We start from the raw sequence: 15,063 nt of genomic DNA on the forward strand, positions 1-15,063 counted from the left end.
GCATCGCAAATATTTACCAGTTCTTGGCTCACCGTCGCCGGGCAGCGCTTTGCCTCCGTGTTGTGACGTCATTCAATGTTTTTATGTGTCAATAATATGTCATATGGTTATTTCCCAATTCAATGGTATTCCTCTAAACACTATTCCTTGGGAATTAAACCTATGACCATTGCCGAATGTCAAATTACTAACTTTATTATGTTATTTTTGGATTCTTTCTTTCCATAAGCACCCAGTATAGCACTTGACAAGGGAAGCAATGCCAAACCAACATTGTTTGATGCCATGCCTATTATGGGTAACACATTCAGATCAAATTAGAACAGTGCTTTTCAACCCTTTTCACGTCAAGGCCCATTATTGTTTTAGGCATCTGAGCCACGGAGCCTCTCAGAACCAAACAGAATATTTTCTTACAGTTGGATAAGATTCTGTCCACAATTCCATGCTGGAATTCCATTAGGAGAGATAACAGGCAAATGTTGATCAAAGTAACAATTATTCTACATTCTCTCTAAAATGTGTAGACTTCTTGTAAATGAAGTAATACAGATTTGTTTGTTTTTGAACAATAATCGAACTCTTGAGAGCATAAAATGAAACCAAAGGTTAATTCACCGCAGGGTCCTTTTGGTTTCATTGTACGCTTTCGAGTGTCTACAAGGGTCCGTTTAGTTAACAACTCTCCATCATTTAGCTGGGGACCACCTCAAGGCCCACTGGTGGTCCCCGGACCACTGGTTGAAAAGCATTGAACTAGAAAGATAAGAATAAAAAGACAACACAAAAATCACCCAAAACAAGATGTAAATACGGAAAAGCTCAGTGTTTCTCAAACATTTATCTTAGTCTAAACTCTTACATTTCTCAACACCAGCCAGCTGTATCTCAGACTCTGATCGGTTTTCTTGGTGATTATGGCTAAGGCATATTTCTCTCTTTTAGGAGAACAGTTGAGTTGTAGTTGGGGGGGGGGGGGTTGATCAATTGTTCCAGTGAGTGATTGCCAGACAGATCTATATGCATAAATCACAGTTGACAGGCACAGTTAAATCCTAAGTGTTACTGTAAGTAACACTAAGGGATGTAGCTGTGCATGCGCTCTGCCAGGATCATAGCATACTGTAACTAACACCCCACGATGTACTTCTATATGCCTATCTATGTGATGAAAGTGAATGATCCAGCCCTTTGCTAATTAAATAAATAAAATGCTACTAATGCTGCTGCTTAAAACTTAAAACTAACACCCCCTCCACACGCACACACCACAAATCAGACTGCACACAGACAGTCACAGACTACAGCGCAGCGAGCCATCATAAGAGAGATCAGATTACAAACTGCAGCCAGTCCAGCAGCAGCACCACCACCACGCCACCAGCACGCATGTAACGTGGGTCAGCTGTACAAGACACCGGCCCGACAGTCACTGCAAGTCTACATGTTTATTTACCTAATAATAATAATAATCTTTATGGTCCCGAAGGATATTCGTCTTCACAGTCACACATCACAAACAACACAGAGCACAACACCAAGACAATACAAAAAGATGAGGTCCCTACAGTATACAGAACCATCCTATCGGCGGGGCAGTTTGTTTAATGGCTGAGGGAACATAACTCCTACTAAAACGTATCTTTGTCCAGATGGGATGAGGTTACAGAAGCGATACAGAGGATGATCAGCGTCATTTGATGGCCTTATTGTTCATATCAGAAAGTGTGGCTGTAGGAAGTCCGATGATCTTGGAAGCAATACGGGTAATACTGACTGAGTTTGTTCCTGTTAGGCATGGACAGTATAGTGTAGAAACATGCAGAACAGAACAGGTTGAATAAAAACAATCAAAACAAACTGTCCCATCCGGGGTTAAATTAACTACTGCGTCTCATGCTGATCACAGCTGTACAGAGTTTCTAATTAATGGCTCTGTCTGCAGTGCACTAGTCCCAACGCACAGGAATCCCAAAGAAGGAATCACTTCTGTCCGTGACATGGAAAAGGAAAGACTCACTTGAGTCACTTCTGTCCGTGACAATAACCAATTCTACAGTTTGAATTGTACACATGCACATAGAGCAAATATAGGCCTAATAAATATATACAAAAGTAAAAAAATCTATGCTACAAGTGGCACAGACTCCACCGAGTGCCGCGCTACGAGCTTGTAGATGTGCTATTTTAGAAAAATCGTGAAAATGTGGCACAAATCTTTGAATATATATATTCTTTCAGAGTAAACGTTTTCAACTCAAAACTTTGCTTCTGGAGGGGGTTCCCTGGAACAACATATTTTCAGATGGGGGTCCGCGGCCAAATACAGATAATTCTGGTGGTCCTTGACATGAAAAGGTTTGAGCACCACTGACACAGAAACATAGGGTTTTTCAGAAAGCTGTCATGATGTAGAAGTCATTTGTAGAATCGTCCTCACTCCTCAGGTCTAAAAAATAAAGTGTGTTTTGGGGCGGCGGGGGGGGGGGGGGGGGGGCACCCCAGTCAGGGGCCTCTGGGCTGCAGCCCCAATGATAAATCTGGCCCTATAACCATAAAGTATCAAAGAGGGTGTTTGTGACTGCTAACTCTTGTTCTTTCTGGTCTCGTTTCCAGCGCGATCCGGATCAGTCGGAAGGGATGGCACATGCTCCTCAACTTCTGCTTCCACACAGCACTGACCTTCGCTGTGTTCGCCGGCGGCATCAATCGGATCAAATACCCCATCATCTGTCAAGCCGTAAGTGTATCATTCCCTTTACGTTTGTCTCTCTCGCTCTCTCTGAGCGCTCTCCAAACCATTCATTAGGAATGTCCGTTCCTGTGCTGGTTGGCAGCTGGGTCACATGGACATGGCTACATTATAGGCCAAAGGGCTCCTCTCCACTGGGGCAGACCAAGGTTCAGATGGAGGGATTATATCTCCAAAATGGTCTGGAAACACCTCGGGATTCCCCCTGAATGAAGTTACTAATGTTGCTCTGGAGAAGGGACTAGTCTGGAGCTCTCTGGTGGAGCTGTTGCCCCCACGACTAGGGATGGGTATCGTTGGAATTTTTGTGAATCCGGTACCGATTCCGGTTCCTAACGGTTCCCTATTTCGGTTCCAAATGGTAACAAATAACGTATTATTAAAATAATAGGTCAAATGTTTATTTAACAAAAAGTTTTATTCCTATATATTGCCTTAGTCAATTTAAGACATGTAATGAATATAGAGTAGCATATTATCCTTTATTCAACCGTACGTTGAGGATAAGGGTGACAATAATACATTTTTATACTTTTGTATATATTTATTAGGCCTATATTTGCTCTACACAAACATTTTTTAAATATATTATTAGGCCTATATTTGCTCTATGTGCATGTGTACAATTCAAACTGTAGAATTGGTTATTGTCACGGACAGAAGTGACTCAAGTGAGTCTTTCCTTTTCCATGTCACGGACAGAAGTGATTCCTTCTTTGGGATTCCTGTGCGTTGGGAGTGCACTGCAGACAGAGCCATTAATTAGAAACTCTGTACAGCTGTGAGACTCTGCCTTGGCCGTTCGCTGATCACTCAGCTGCGTGTTATTGTCTCACTGATTGACTGGCTGAAGCGCAGTTATCCCCCAAACGATCCCCCCACCCCCCATGTCCCCTGTCAATGCTGCAGAGAGAGAGAGAGAGAGACGCTCGCCCTCGCAGCTACTCTACAACAGTGTTTCACCGGATTTTTCTGTTGAATAAATAAATAATTAGCGTGTTACTGCCCACGTCTGTAGGAACTGATAGTTGGAACCGAAAATTAATTATTGTAATGGGTATACCCGGTACCCATGCATGTTCGGTTCGGTACCTGCTTGGTCCCGAGGTTCGGGACCCACCCCTACCCACGACCGACTACGGATAAGCAGTTGAAGATCGATGGGTGGCCAAAGGGCCATGATCCACATCTAAACTATAGTTATACTTATAGTATAATGAGGCGATCATCCATACTGGTGAACTATTGTCGTGTGTAGTGAAGAACAATATTTGGATTTTGATTGGCTTTACATTGTCACAACTGCCATCCGATCTAGCGGCTGCCGCTTGGTACAGTGAGCCACTGTGCTTTGAAGCCTCCTATTCCTCATATGCACTCACTCGCTCACCATCTATTGCCTATAGGGTGATAGCAATAGTGATGGCTCTGCCAGAGTTAAATTAACATTAATTAAGGATTTTGCAGTGTGTGACCGAGGGTGATAATTATGCTTCAGGAGGGCACCATGCATGCACCATGTTGCCTTTAATCAGACTGTGGTCTCAGAGGGGAAGCTGTTGTCTCTCGTTTTGGTTCTGTGCCTCTCCAGCCCAGCTAACAGTATGAGTGAACAGACTGGCCTCTCCAGCCCAGCTAACAGTATGAGTGAACAGACTGGCTTCTCCAGCCCAGCTAACAGTATGAGTGAACAGACTGGCCTCTCCAGCCCAGCTAACAGTATGAGTGAACAGACTGGCTTCTCCAGCCCAGCTAACAGTATGAGTGAACAGACTGGCCTCTCCAGCCCAGCTACAGTATGAGTGAACAGACTGGCCTCTCCAGCCCAGCTACAGTATGAGTGAACAGACTGGCCTCTCCAGCCCAGCTAACAGTATGAGTGAACAGACTGGCCTCTCCAGCCCAGCTAACAGTATGAGTGAACAGACTGGCCTCTCCAGCCCAGCTACAGTATGAGTGAACAGACTGGCCTCTCCAGCCCAGCTAACAGTATGAGTGAACAGACTGGCCTCTCCAGCCCAGCTACAGTATGAGTGAACAGACTGGCCTCTCCAGCCCAGCTACAGTATGAGTGAACAGACTGGCCTCTCCAGCCCAGCTACAGTATGAGTGAACAGACTGGCCTCTCCAGCCCAGCTAACAGTATGAGTGAACAGACTGGCCTCTCCAGCCCAGCTAACAGTATGAGTGAACAGACTGGCCTCTCCAGCCCAGCTAACAGTATGAGTGAACAGACTGGCCTCTCCAGCCCAGCTACAGTATGAGTGAACAGACTGGCCTCTCCAGCCCAGCTACAGTATGAGTGAACAGACTGGCTTCTCCAGCCCAGCTAACAGTATGAGTGAACAGACTGGCCTCTCCAGCCCAGCTACAGTATTTTACCACAAAAAGTACAAAATATTATTTTTATCCCACAATATTGCAACCCATTTTTTTCCACCCAGTATTTAGATATTTAGAAGCTTGTTTTACAAACGGCACAGACTGTAGGGTCTCTCTATAGCGTATTTATTTGCAGTACAAGTACAGTAAGGGCTTTCAGCTATTTACAAGCTTGTGTCACAAACCACAAGCTGCCATAGAACTTATTTCACCCCTAATTGGTTGCATTAAGGGAAACTTTTAAGGGAAATTTTCAAACTAAATGGTGTCGTTTTAAGTTGTTAAGATGCCCGACGGAATTTCAGGTCATTGTTTTGCGTACATTATGTATCTCCTCACATCTATAAATGCACTGAATCTCAGTGAGTGAGTGAGTGAGTGTTTTCCCGCATATCTTCGAGGACTGTCTGACTGTCAGACTGGATTTCAAACTCGGGGGTGTGACACAATGTTGATGTCTGTCTTGTCTGTCTGTGTTCATTTTATGCCCGTGTGGACATTCCCGATGTCAGCAATATGTGACGTCATGGACTGGCCTCAAGAATGGGGACACTATATAAAGTATAATGGGTAGGACATGTATTACATAACAGGAGGGGCATGCGTTCCCAGCGGGAATCATTTCCAGCAGGAATCGGCATCGTCTTATCTATATCTGTGGTTTTAAACCCATTTCAAATCAAGGCCCATTAGCCCATTTAGACCCGAGGACGATTCGGTTTTCTGTCAGTCATTCTCAAACATTTTCATGTCAAGGACCCCCAAAAGTATATGTAATTGGCCGCCGACCCCCATCTGAAAATATGTTGTTCCAGGGACTCCCTAGGAAGCAAAGATTTGAGTTAGAAACGTTGGCTCTGAAAGAATATATATACAAAGATTGCAAGTATAACATAATGCTTAAAACACCAACAGGGGTTCCCGCCCCAAAATGGGTTAATAACTCTGCATTTGAGCCACGGACCACCATGAAATTTAGCCTCTCAGGCCCAAAACTGAAGAATATTTTGTTGTAGTTGGATACAACTCCGTCCACAAACAGTGAGTGAGTGAGTGAGTGAGTGAGTGAGTGTTTCCCCTGCATAATGGATACTCCGACAACAGGTGTTGCATAACAGAAGCGGAATGGATTCTCAACAAGCATTAAAGGGGATTTACGTTGACGAATGGCAGTTTCCTTTAATGCTATGACTTCATGAAGCTGAGTGGTACTGATGATGTATCAACCATGAACGAATGAAAGACAGGAAAGGAGGTATACGAAAGCGGTGCTACAGGTGGAGATAATAGTTGGAGACCAGCAGTATTGCCGTGACAGAAGCCTGCAGCCCTTGTGGAATTCCCTTCTGGGTGATTGATAGTTGGAACTGCTCAGGGGGGAGGGTAGCTTGAAACATCATACGGCATCATGGACTGTCAGCTCAGCTCAGCATGGGGGCATTTACAGTGCGTGTACTGTAGGCCGCAAGAGATTGATGCACAATTCCATTCTTCAGTCACGGTTTCAAAGGTTCCCTGTATCAACAAGCCACATTCCCGTGCTTCATGGCGAGCAGTGGTGCATTTGGGAGGCTATAGCACGTCCTCTCTTGTAAGGCTGTATCCCCGAACTTTCTAAGGTTCGGTCCTTAATTCGCTCTTAATTTGCTCATTACGTTGGCACTCGAACCTCAATGAATGTGCTCGAAGCCTCGAACCTCTGCCTTTTGTTTTTCTTCCTTTTTTATGGAAAATATATACCATAAAGTCCAGCCCGGTCCTGTTAAAGCCCGACAAGGTTCTGCAATACAATAATCCCAACACCAAATTACTCTGACATGCAATTTCTCTGATGCGTGCAGCCGCAGCACGCAACTACAGTGCTCTTTCGCGCAGATAGCCTAGAATAGATGGAAACAAACCATATCCAATGTGCTAGCTAGATAAACTTGTTGTAGTTTGATTAAACATAACGAGCTCTATTAATACCACGTTCCTGACCATTTACCATTACATTACAGAGAGACAGGAATATATATAGAATGTGACATTATCAAGCAACAAATAATAGTAAATGACAAATAACACTTTGTTGGCAACAACAATGCATAAGAAAAAGGCATAGAAGCATAATCATGCCTGTAATAGTATAAATAATTACAGATTTAGCTTTCTTTGGGGTGAACTGTGAAGAATTATCTTGCAAACTTGCAAATTATCTTGCAAACTTTATAATGAGCCTTATTATGAGGCTCATTAACTATTTATTTTTGCGCCAGGAAGCGCTGTGTCGCTTCGTCCGACAAACGCAGATCTCCCTAGCACAGCTTGACTCTGGTTAGGTCGTACCATCTGTTGCATCATGCTGAAAATAGCCAAACTGCAAGCTCACAAAGCATCGCAGTGCAGATCAAAAGTTTCTTTGTTTTACCGATAGACTATGCAATGTTGCCACCCACAGGATGGATGGTTCGGTGAGTCAATGGCTTTTTTAAATTCAATTAATTAAAAAAAAACGATGGTTCTTGCGTCCGCTCGAAAATCCCTGCCCAAGTTCGAATCCTAAAAACAAGGCTTGGGGACAGCCTTATACGCTCTTGTCACAAGCACTTTAGATGTTGTTCCACAGTGTGATAACTACGCCTCAATATGTCGCAGCCCAGAGTGTTGTATTCCACACCGGCTATAGCGTCGCCTGACTAACCGCCTGGCAGGATACTTTGACAGGGAAGCCTGCAAAAAGTCGCCGTCCGTGTCGTAACTCTTAAGTGATAACCATAAAACAAAACAGTTTGGGGGAAGAGCTTCCAAACTGGCCCCAAAATAATGAAAAAATATATTGAGTTAGAAAGCTTCTTCTATGAACTAAAATATTTATTAGTGCTATTAAAGCAGTGCACAGAGTTCAAACAGTACTTACAGTAAGAAGCCAGAACTCAGTAGGCAGTAGTCCATAAGTGCTTTTGAACTCTGTGCACTACTTTAATAATACTAATAAATATTTTGTTGCATTCAAGGAGTTTCGGACTTTGATATCTCTTTTCATTTTCTTTCCCTCCATAACTGTAATTGACTATATCCCGGCCAGCGGTCGTCGTCAAATGCCGCCCACATGGACTCACCTATTCACTGACACCTGACTGCACAATGATGTATCTGTTAATTTGTCTATTCCAGTTCCCGTCCTGCACGGACACATTTTCAGCATGTTAATCAGATGAGTGCTCGTCCAAGAGTAAACAGTTGATACCCAATTTCAGTAATAGAAAAGTGAGGTACTACTTATATTAATAAGCCTTTACCCTATAGACATGGGGTTCCCAAACTTTTCCATTTCAAGGACCCCCAGTTTGACATGCATTAAGCTACGGACCCCCATTTAATGGCATTTCTATCTCTGAGACCACCAATTTATATTGTAAGATCAATGTTAATTTACACTCACAAGAGTTACAAACCCATAAGGGTCCATTTTGGTTCCTAACTATCATTTAGCTGGGGAGCCCCTGGAACTCCTTCAAGGACCCCTGGGGGTCCCCGGACCTCACTTTGGGAACCACTGGTCTATAGTATAGACCCCAGCTGCTTTAACACGTCCACGTGAATTCTGCATTGACCATAAAGTGGGTGAAACATATTGCAAAACACGTCGTTAACACTGATTAAGTACAGGTATCGGTGATATGCTTATAGCTTGCATTTCTGGTGTTTTGTTGTTGGTGTGAAGGTGTATTTTAGTATTCCCGCAGGTAACTCGCCATGGGTAGATGTCTTGACATTCCCGTCCCGACACAACTGCGGTGGTGTGCATTGCACTGAAAAACAATCCCCAAATAACTGGAATACATTGCGGATTGATGAGAAGTCTATACGAGGGTGTAATTTTTCTTTAATGGCAAGACTATTGCACTACAGAATAGTACGATATGGGGGGGCATTTAAGGTTCAAAGTTTAACTGATGTGTAATACAAGGCCTGTCTAATGGCAGAACTGAAGGCTTTGTTTGAATAAAGCAGCAGTGTTGAGCGCCTCCCTATAGCTCCTTGACTTCATTCGCTTGTTTATCTCGTTTTATCCTTGGGTGATTGCATGGTTGCTTTTTATTTTATTTGTATTTGGGCTCCTCCCTCAACCAATCGCCGCTAACAGGACAACTCTACAGAGATTTGGTCTGGAGCCCAGATTACAGGCTGCCGGTGGGACTGAAGCAGGCCTCGTCCAGGCTCGCCTGACAACATTTTGGATAATTAGTACCAGGGTCTCATGAGATGGGCGCGCATGCATGCACGCACACAATCACGCATGCACGCACGTCGCATGCACGCATTGCATTATACTGCTCCTCCCTGGGGGAGACGCAAGTACATAGACAGGGAGCTTCAAGGGGATCTTTGTGGATGCATGCAGCTCTGTCAGTTCTCCCCTCCCCTCGCCTCCTTCACTGTCTTCAGCTGCATCCTTCACGTTTACACACACTCACAATCTCTGTGCACAGCTCTTCCCAACTGTTCCTCTCAGTCTCTCAAGCAACTGTCCCCTCTTATCTGTCACTCACGCATGCTGTTTTTCATTGTCTTCACTAATACAACGATGCTTCGCGCTCTCTCTCTCTCTCTCTATCTCTCTCGCTCTCTGGTGTTGTCTATCGCTCTTCAGACCCTGTCTGCCCGTATGGTACTATACTGTAGTGTAGGAGCTTCACACAATATCCTTGATAAAAGGATAACACAAAAAGTGATGTGATGAACTTTGTCCATGTTTCATATGGTCGAGTTCCTTAACTACATGTACATAAATCCATGAGTCTTCCCAATTTAGTTTTTGTGGGGGGGGGGGGATCTGTGGCGCCCGCTGGCTAAGTGGCCCAGACTCAACTGACAAAAGCTGTTTATAGAAGGGTCCGTTAAAACAATAGCAGATCTACAAGTTGCACCACAACGGCTCAGCTTGTGGTTCGGCTGTTTAAGTTATTTGTCGTACAATGAGTATATAGGCGTAGGATTTTAGGCAGTGGCGTCATCGTTAGTTGTGACAATTGAGCCCTCCGTTTACCACTTCAGCACTTTTTTGCCGATTGGTCATTTGCTGTATCTATCCCATGGGGAAGACACGGCTTCGGCTTGCATTGATTGGTCAACTGCAGCATCAGCCCTATAGGGCTTGTAGGCCTGCTGACCAGTCAGCACAAGCTTATCACCCCCCTCCGTCTTTTATCACTGCTACCCAGGTTCTGCTACATGCCATATTGCCATAGGGCATCCACGGCATATGGGTCATTCATTTAAATGAACCTATTCAAGGGTTATAATTAGAATTTTCTATTGACTGGTTCACCCCAGTATGAACTAGAAGTGCACTCTGTGGAGTGCCTACTTGCTTGTTGCAAGTGCCTACTAATGCGCAAGTACTGTCGACCGGTACAAACTGTATTTACCTGTCTGACACTATTTTGAGATCTGTTGGAGAACATGAAGGTATTTCTATTTAAGCATTTCAAATTCATTCTTTCGTTACGTAATGAACAACAATCAATTAAAGGAAATGCCTCTATGTATATGTAATTTGTAAGTTGATTAGTGGTATACTGTGGTTACTTTGCGTATGCCCCGTTTGATGCGTATGTATCGTAGCAGCATATGACGTCAGGGTATAACTGGTACAACTAGCTCTCAATGATGACCTAATAAAGATGTGGATTAAAGGACCCAATGCCAGTAATTGGTTTTCGATGGTGACGTAATGACGATATGTTTTAGTGTCGGGAGGATTAAAGGTAAATGCCCCTATGTATACATGTATGTAATCTGACACCACTGCCATATCAAACACGTAAAGTAGTCATTACGCCATACGCTGGCACGGCGCACACACATCAAACGCGACATACGCATCGAAGCACTGGACGAAAACTATTACTTGCGCGCTCTGCTTACGCAAGTAATAAGTATTAACCATGCCTTATCGCTACTAACTTCCATCCAATCCTCACCTTGCTGATCTTATTTCGGATATATGCAGCCATCTTCTTGTCTCTCGTGAAGCTCAAAAGTGTGTGAACAATATAGCACTGATTGATTTGCCACTTTGGGCTCTCCATAACAAGCTCAAGGACACTTCCAATTAGCATGTGGACTCCGGTATGCTAGCGTTAGTCCCCTTAGACGCAGCTAGACACCCAGCAGACTGGAGAGAGCTGATTTGATTGGATGCCTCTCACTTCGCTGTTTGCAGAGCGAACAGAAAGCTGATTGGATGGAGAAAAGATCCAATGCCTCCTAATTTCATCTCTCCCTCTCTCTCCCTCTCTCTCTATCTCTCTCTCTCTCCCACTCTCTCTCTCTCTCTCTCTGTCTCACACACACACACCTTTAAACAATGTCAGATCAAATCCCCCAACTCACTCCCAGACAGTCTCACACATAATTCATGAATATTAAAACGAGGAAGCGTGGTGGATATATTCCGGCAAAACAAGCATGTTGATTGTCTTCGACGTGACTGCCATTCATATTTAGACTTGTTATGCATGTCACAGGCCTTGTGTGTCCTCTAACTCAACTGATAAGGAAGCGTTTGATATCCACCACCACCTGAAGTATGACGCTTCCTTCTCCAGGCAGAGAGACAACCCTGTGTTCACCTTGATGGATCAATAGCACTTTGTTTCTCTTTTTTGCCATTTTCCGTTACAGAGCTTTGTTTTTACCGACAGCCATACAAAGCTTTAAATAAATAAGTTACAGGAAAGCCAACCTGTGATGTGTGGATTGTCAATACATGCGTTTGTCTCCGTCATGTGACCCTTGTAATAGTGTCCCTGTGAAACCTGTATAATTCTGTACATTTATTCTATTCCTACTGGTATACAGGTGTCTATCTATATCCATCCATCCATCCAATCACCTCCTATCTACCTACCTATCTACCTACCTACCTACCTACCTACGTACCCATTACATCAACCTTCGGTTAACCCATTTAGACCTGAGGGCGATTCTACGTCTTCTAAATCTTGACAGTTTTCTGAAAAACCCATGTTTCCATGTCAGTGGTGCTCAAACATGTTCATGTCAAGGAATGTACTTGTATGTACTTGGCTGCCGACCATCTGAAAATATGTTGTTCCAGTTGACCCCGCAGAAGCAAAGATTTGAGTTAAAAACGTTCGCTCTGAAAGAATATATATTTAAATATTTGCGCCACATTTTCACGATTTTTCAAAAATAGACCTACAAGCTCATAGCGTGGCACTCGGTGCCGTGCTATGAGCTCCGACTAAATGAGATCCATGCATTGAGTTAGTGAAATGCCGCCACCACCACCACAGTCGGCTGTGTGATTTGGAATACATAACGGTTTTCACCCTAGAACACAAAAACACAGGTGATTTTCACCCGGACAATTATCTTTTTTGTAATTTTGTAAGGTGGGTGGGTCTTTCAGTACCTTCATGATGCTCAGTGACATCATAGGAGGTATAGGTATGTTTCCCTGTCCACACAGGGCCGGATCTACCATATGGGCACTTCTTTTTTTAAGATCCACAGAAAACGTCCCTGCTAATGAAATAATTGGTGTCTAAAAAGATTAGTGTTTTATTGTTGGTGAAAAGGAAGCTGAAAAGTGCAATTGTATGTAAATCAGCCAACAATGCGTTAGATTGGCTGTTGTTCAAGGTGGGTGTGCCCACTGGGCTGTGTGAGGTCAGGTGGAGAGGTGATTCTGGTGTAATAAAATAAGTATGTCCGCCATCCAGAATTGCTTTCTTTTTTTTTTTTTTTTCATTCTGCTTGCATAGCGCATCAGGTGACTCTGCAAAAATAGGACTTCAGCAGCCAGATCGTTGACCACATTACTACCGTCCTCGCCTCCCTTGACTGGCTGCCTGTTAGTTTTAGGATTGATTTTACATTTTTAATCGCCACTTTTAATGCCCTGCATGGCTTAGCCCTCAGCTACATTAAAGATATATGCTCTTCTCGGCCCGGGCACTATAAGCTTTGGAATGCCCTGCCAGAAAGGCCTTATAAGACATATAAGCTTACTGTGTTCTTTTAAACCACAGCTAAAAACTCACCTGTATACAATGGCTTTCACTTGATTTATTGGTCGATTTATTTTGCGTTCACCTGTTTACCGGTACATGTCTTAATTTGCTTTAATTGTTGCCTTTTTATATTGCTACACTGTATTTTATTCTGCATTTCTGCTATTGGAAAGCACTTTGTAACGTTGTTTTGAAAAGTGCTTTATAGATAAAGTTTTATTAGCAAATCAGAAAGACTTCCAAACCCCAGAGAAAGCTCCAGACCACAGAAAATCCACTGAATGTTTTTTGGATGTAATTGAGGTCATAAAACGAAGAATAAAAAATAAATGAAAATTAATGTCATGAAACCTTGAATAGCGGGGAGTGGGGCTGTCGCTCCCCGGTCCACACTCTATCCTTTATAACTCTATATATATGTGCCTTCATGTGCTCCTGCGTCTCTCTCTCTCCTCCCAGGTTGGAGTTGTGCTGCACTACTCGTCTCTGTCCACCATGCTGTGGCTGGGAGTTACGGCCAGGAACATTTACAAGCAGGTGACCAAGAAGCCTCCCCAGGCCCAGGACGGTGACACGCCCGCCGTGCCCCCCAGCACCAGACAGCCCCTGCTGAGGTGAGCATGATGGCATGCAGCCCCGTCTTTTAAGTAATTTTACACTTGGTTTGTGAGCTTATAGATCGGCTATTTTCAGCAAGTGTAAAATCAGAGCATCAAGGCCCACTAAAATAGATTTGTCGACTAAATCAACTGTAGATTTAGTTGACTAAAATCTTATGATATTTGGTCGACTAAAACTAGACTAACACTAAAACATTCCAGGTGACTAAAATGTCACTAAAACTAAATTAAGTTTCAATCCAAAGACTATGACTAGACTAGACCAAAACCACGTCTTACCTAACAAACAAACAAACAAACAAACAAACTCCCACTATACCTATTTGACAGGCAGCCGCTGTAGTGTACACACTTTTTAAAGCACAGCTCAAGACCTACTTCTACACTTTTGCTTTTAGTTGAGCTTTTAAAATCCTTCTTGTTGTTATTCATGTCCTGTATTGCATTACTGCTATCGTTTTATGCTTTTCTTTTTTTTCCCTCTATTGCTCTGTAAAGCACTTTGAGCTGCATGTCATGTCATGAAAGGTGCTATACAAATACAGTTGTATTAGTATTATTACTAGACCTGTACGTGCCCGTCGGCTACCGGCCTACTTGAGAATGATGCAACTTGGGAACCTAATAATACCCGTTGTCAAGTGGACTGGTTAAGTAGGCTAATCAATTGGCAGGTGTGGGGTTGCCATGGCAATCAATTGGCTGAGGCAGAGGCTGGAAATTGCACAGGTGAGGGGATTCCCACTGAGGGGATTCCCACTGGCAGAGCCTGAGCAGAGCGAACCGTGGGTCCGCCCGACTCGATACCGGGCACTGCACTCCCTGTGGGGGTGTGGAACGCGTGTGTCGAATATGAAGTCGGTGGGTCAAACGGTCCTCGAGTTACGTGCATTACAACCGTACACACACGTACGCACAGTCGCACACACGTATGCACGCAGAGAAGTGATGCATTTATAGTAGGATTATCCCTCTGAACCCAGTAGTTGGCACGAAACTACTCCTTGGCACACAATTGATATATAGTTGTTTGCAGACCCCATTTGATTTTTAAAACATTTTCAATATTTTTCAAACATTCAAAAAAAAGAAAAAGGCAGATGTACAAGCTCGAGCTTATCTGGTATTTTTGAATAGTCAACATATAAACTATGGATAAAGAGGTAACTGAAAATAATTGTGATGCTGTATTAACACATTTAGCTGGAGACACCCTGGAACCCCATCAAGGACGCGACATACCAAAGCCTACACGGGTTGTGCACGGTGCACACTGTGATTG

At 43.6% G+C, this 15,063-nt stretch overlaps 1 protein-coding gene across 1 annotated transcript in view; it reads left to right on the top strand.

Annotated features, from left to right (window-relative positions):
* adgra1b (adhesion G protein-coupled receptor A1b) overlaps nt 1-15,063 on the top strand; it is a 202,709-nt gene that overhangs the window by 174,151 nt on the left and 13,495 nt on the right. Inside the window, exons 16-17 of the mRNA XM_080781504.1 lie at nt 2,617-2,740; nt 13,621-13,775. Coding sequence (XP_080637630.1) covers nt 2,617-2,740; nt 13,621-13,775 — 279 coding nt within the window. The remainder of the gene's footprint in view (nt 1-2,616; nt 2,741-13,620; nt 13,776-15,063) is intronic.

The sequence above is a fragment of the Protomyctophum bolini genome (assembly GCF_963924005.1).
Source record: "Protomyctophum bolini genome assembly, chromosome: 14".
Lineage (NCBI taxonomy): Eukaryota > Metazoa > Chordata > Actinopteri > Myctophiformes > Myctophidae > Protomyctophum > Protomyctophum bolini.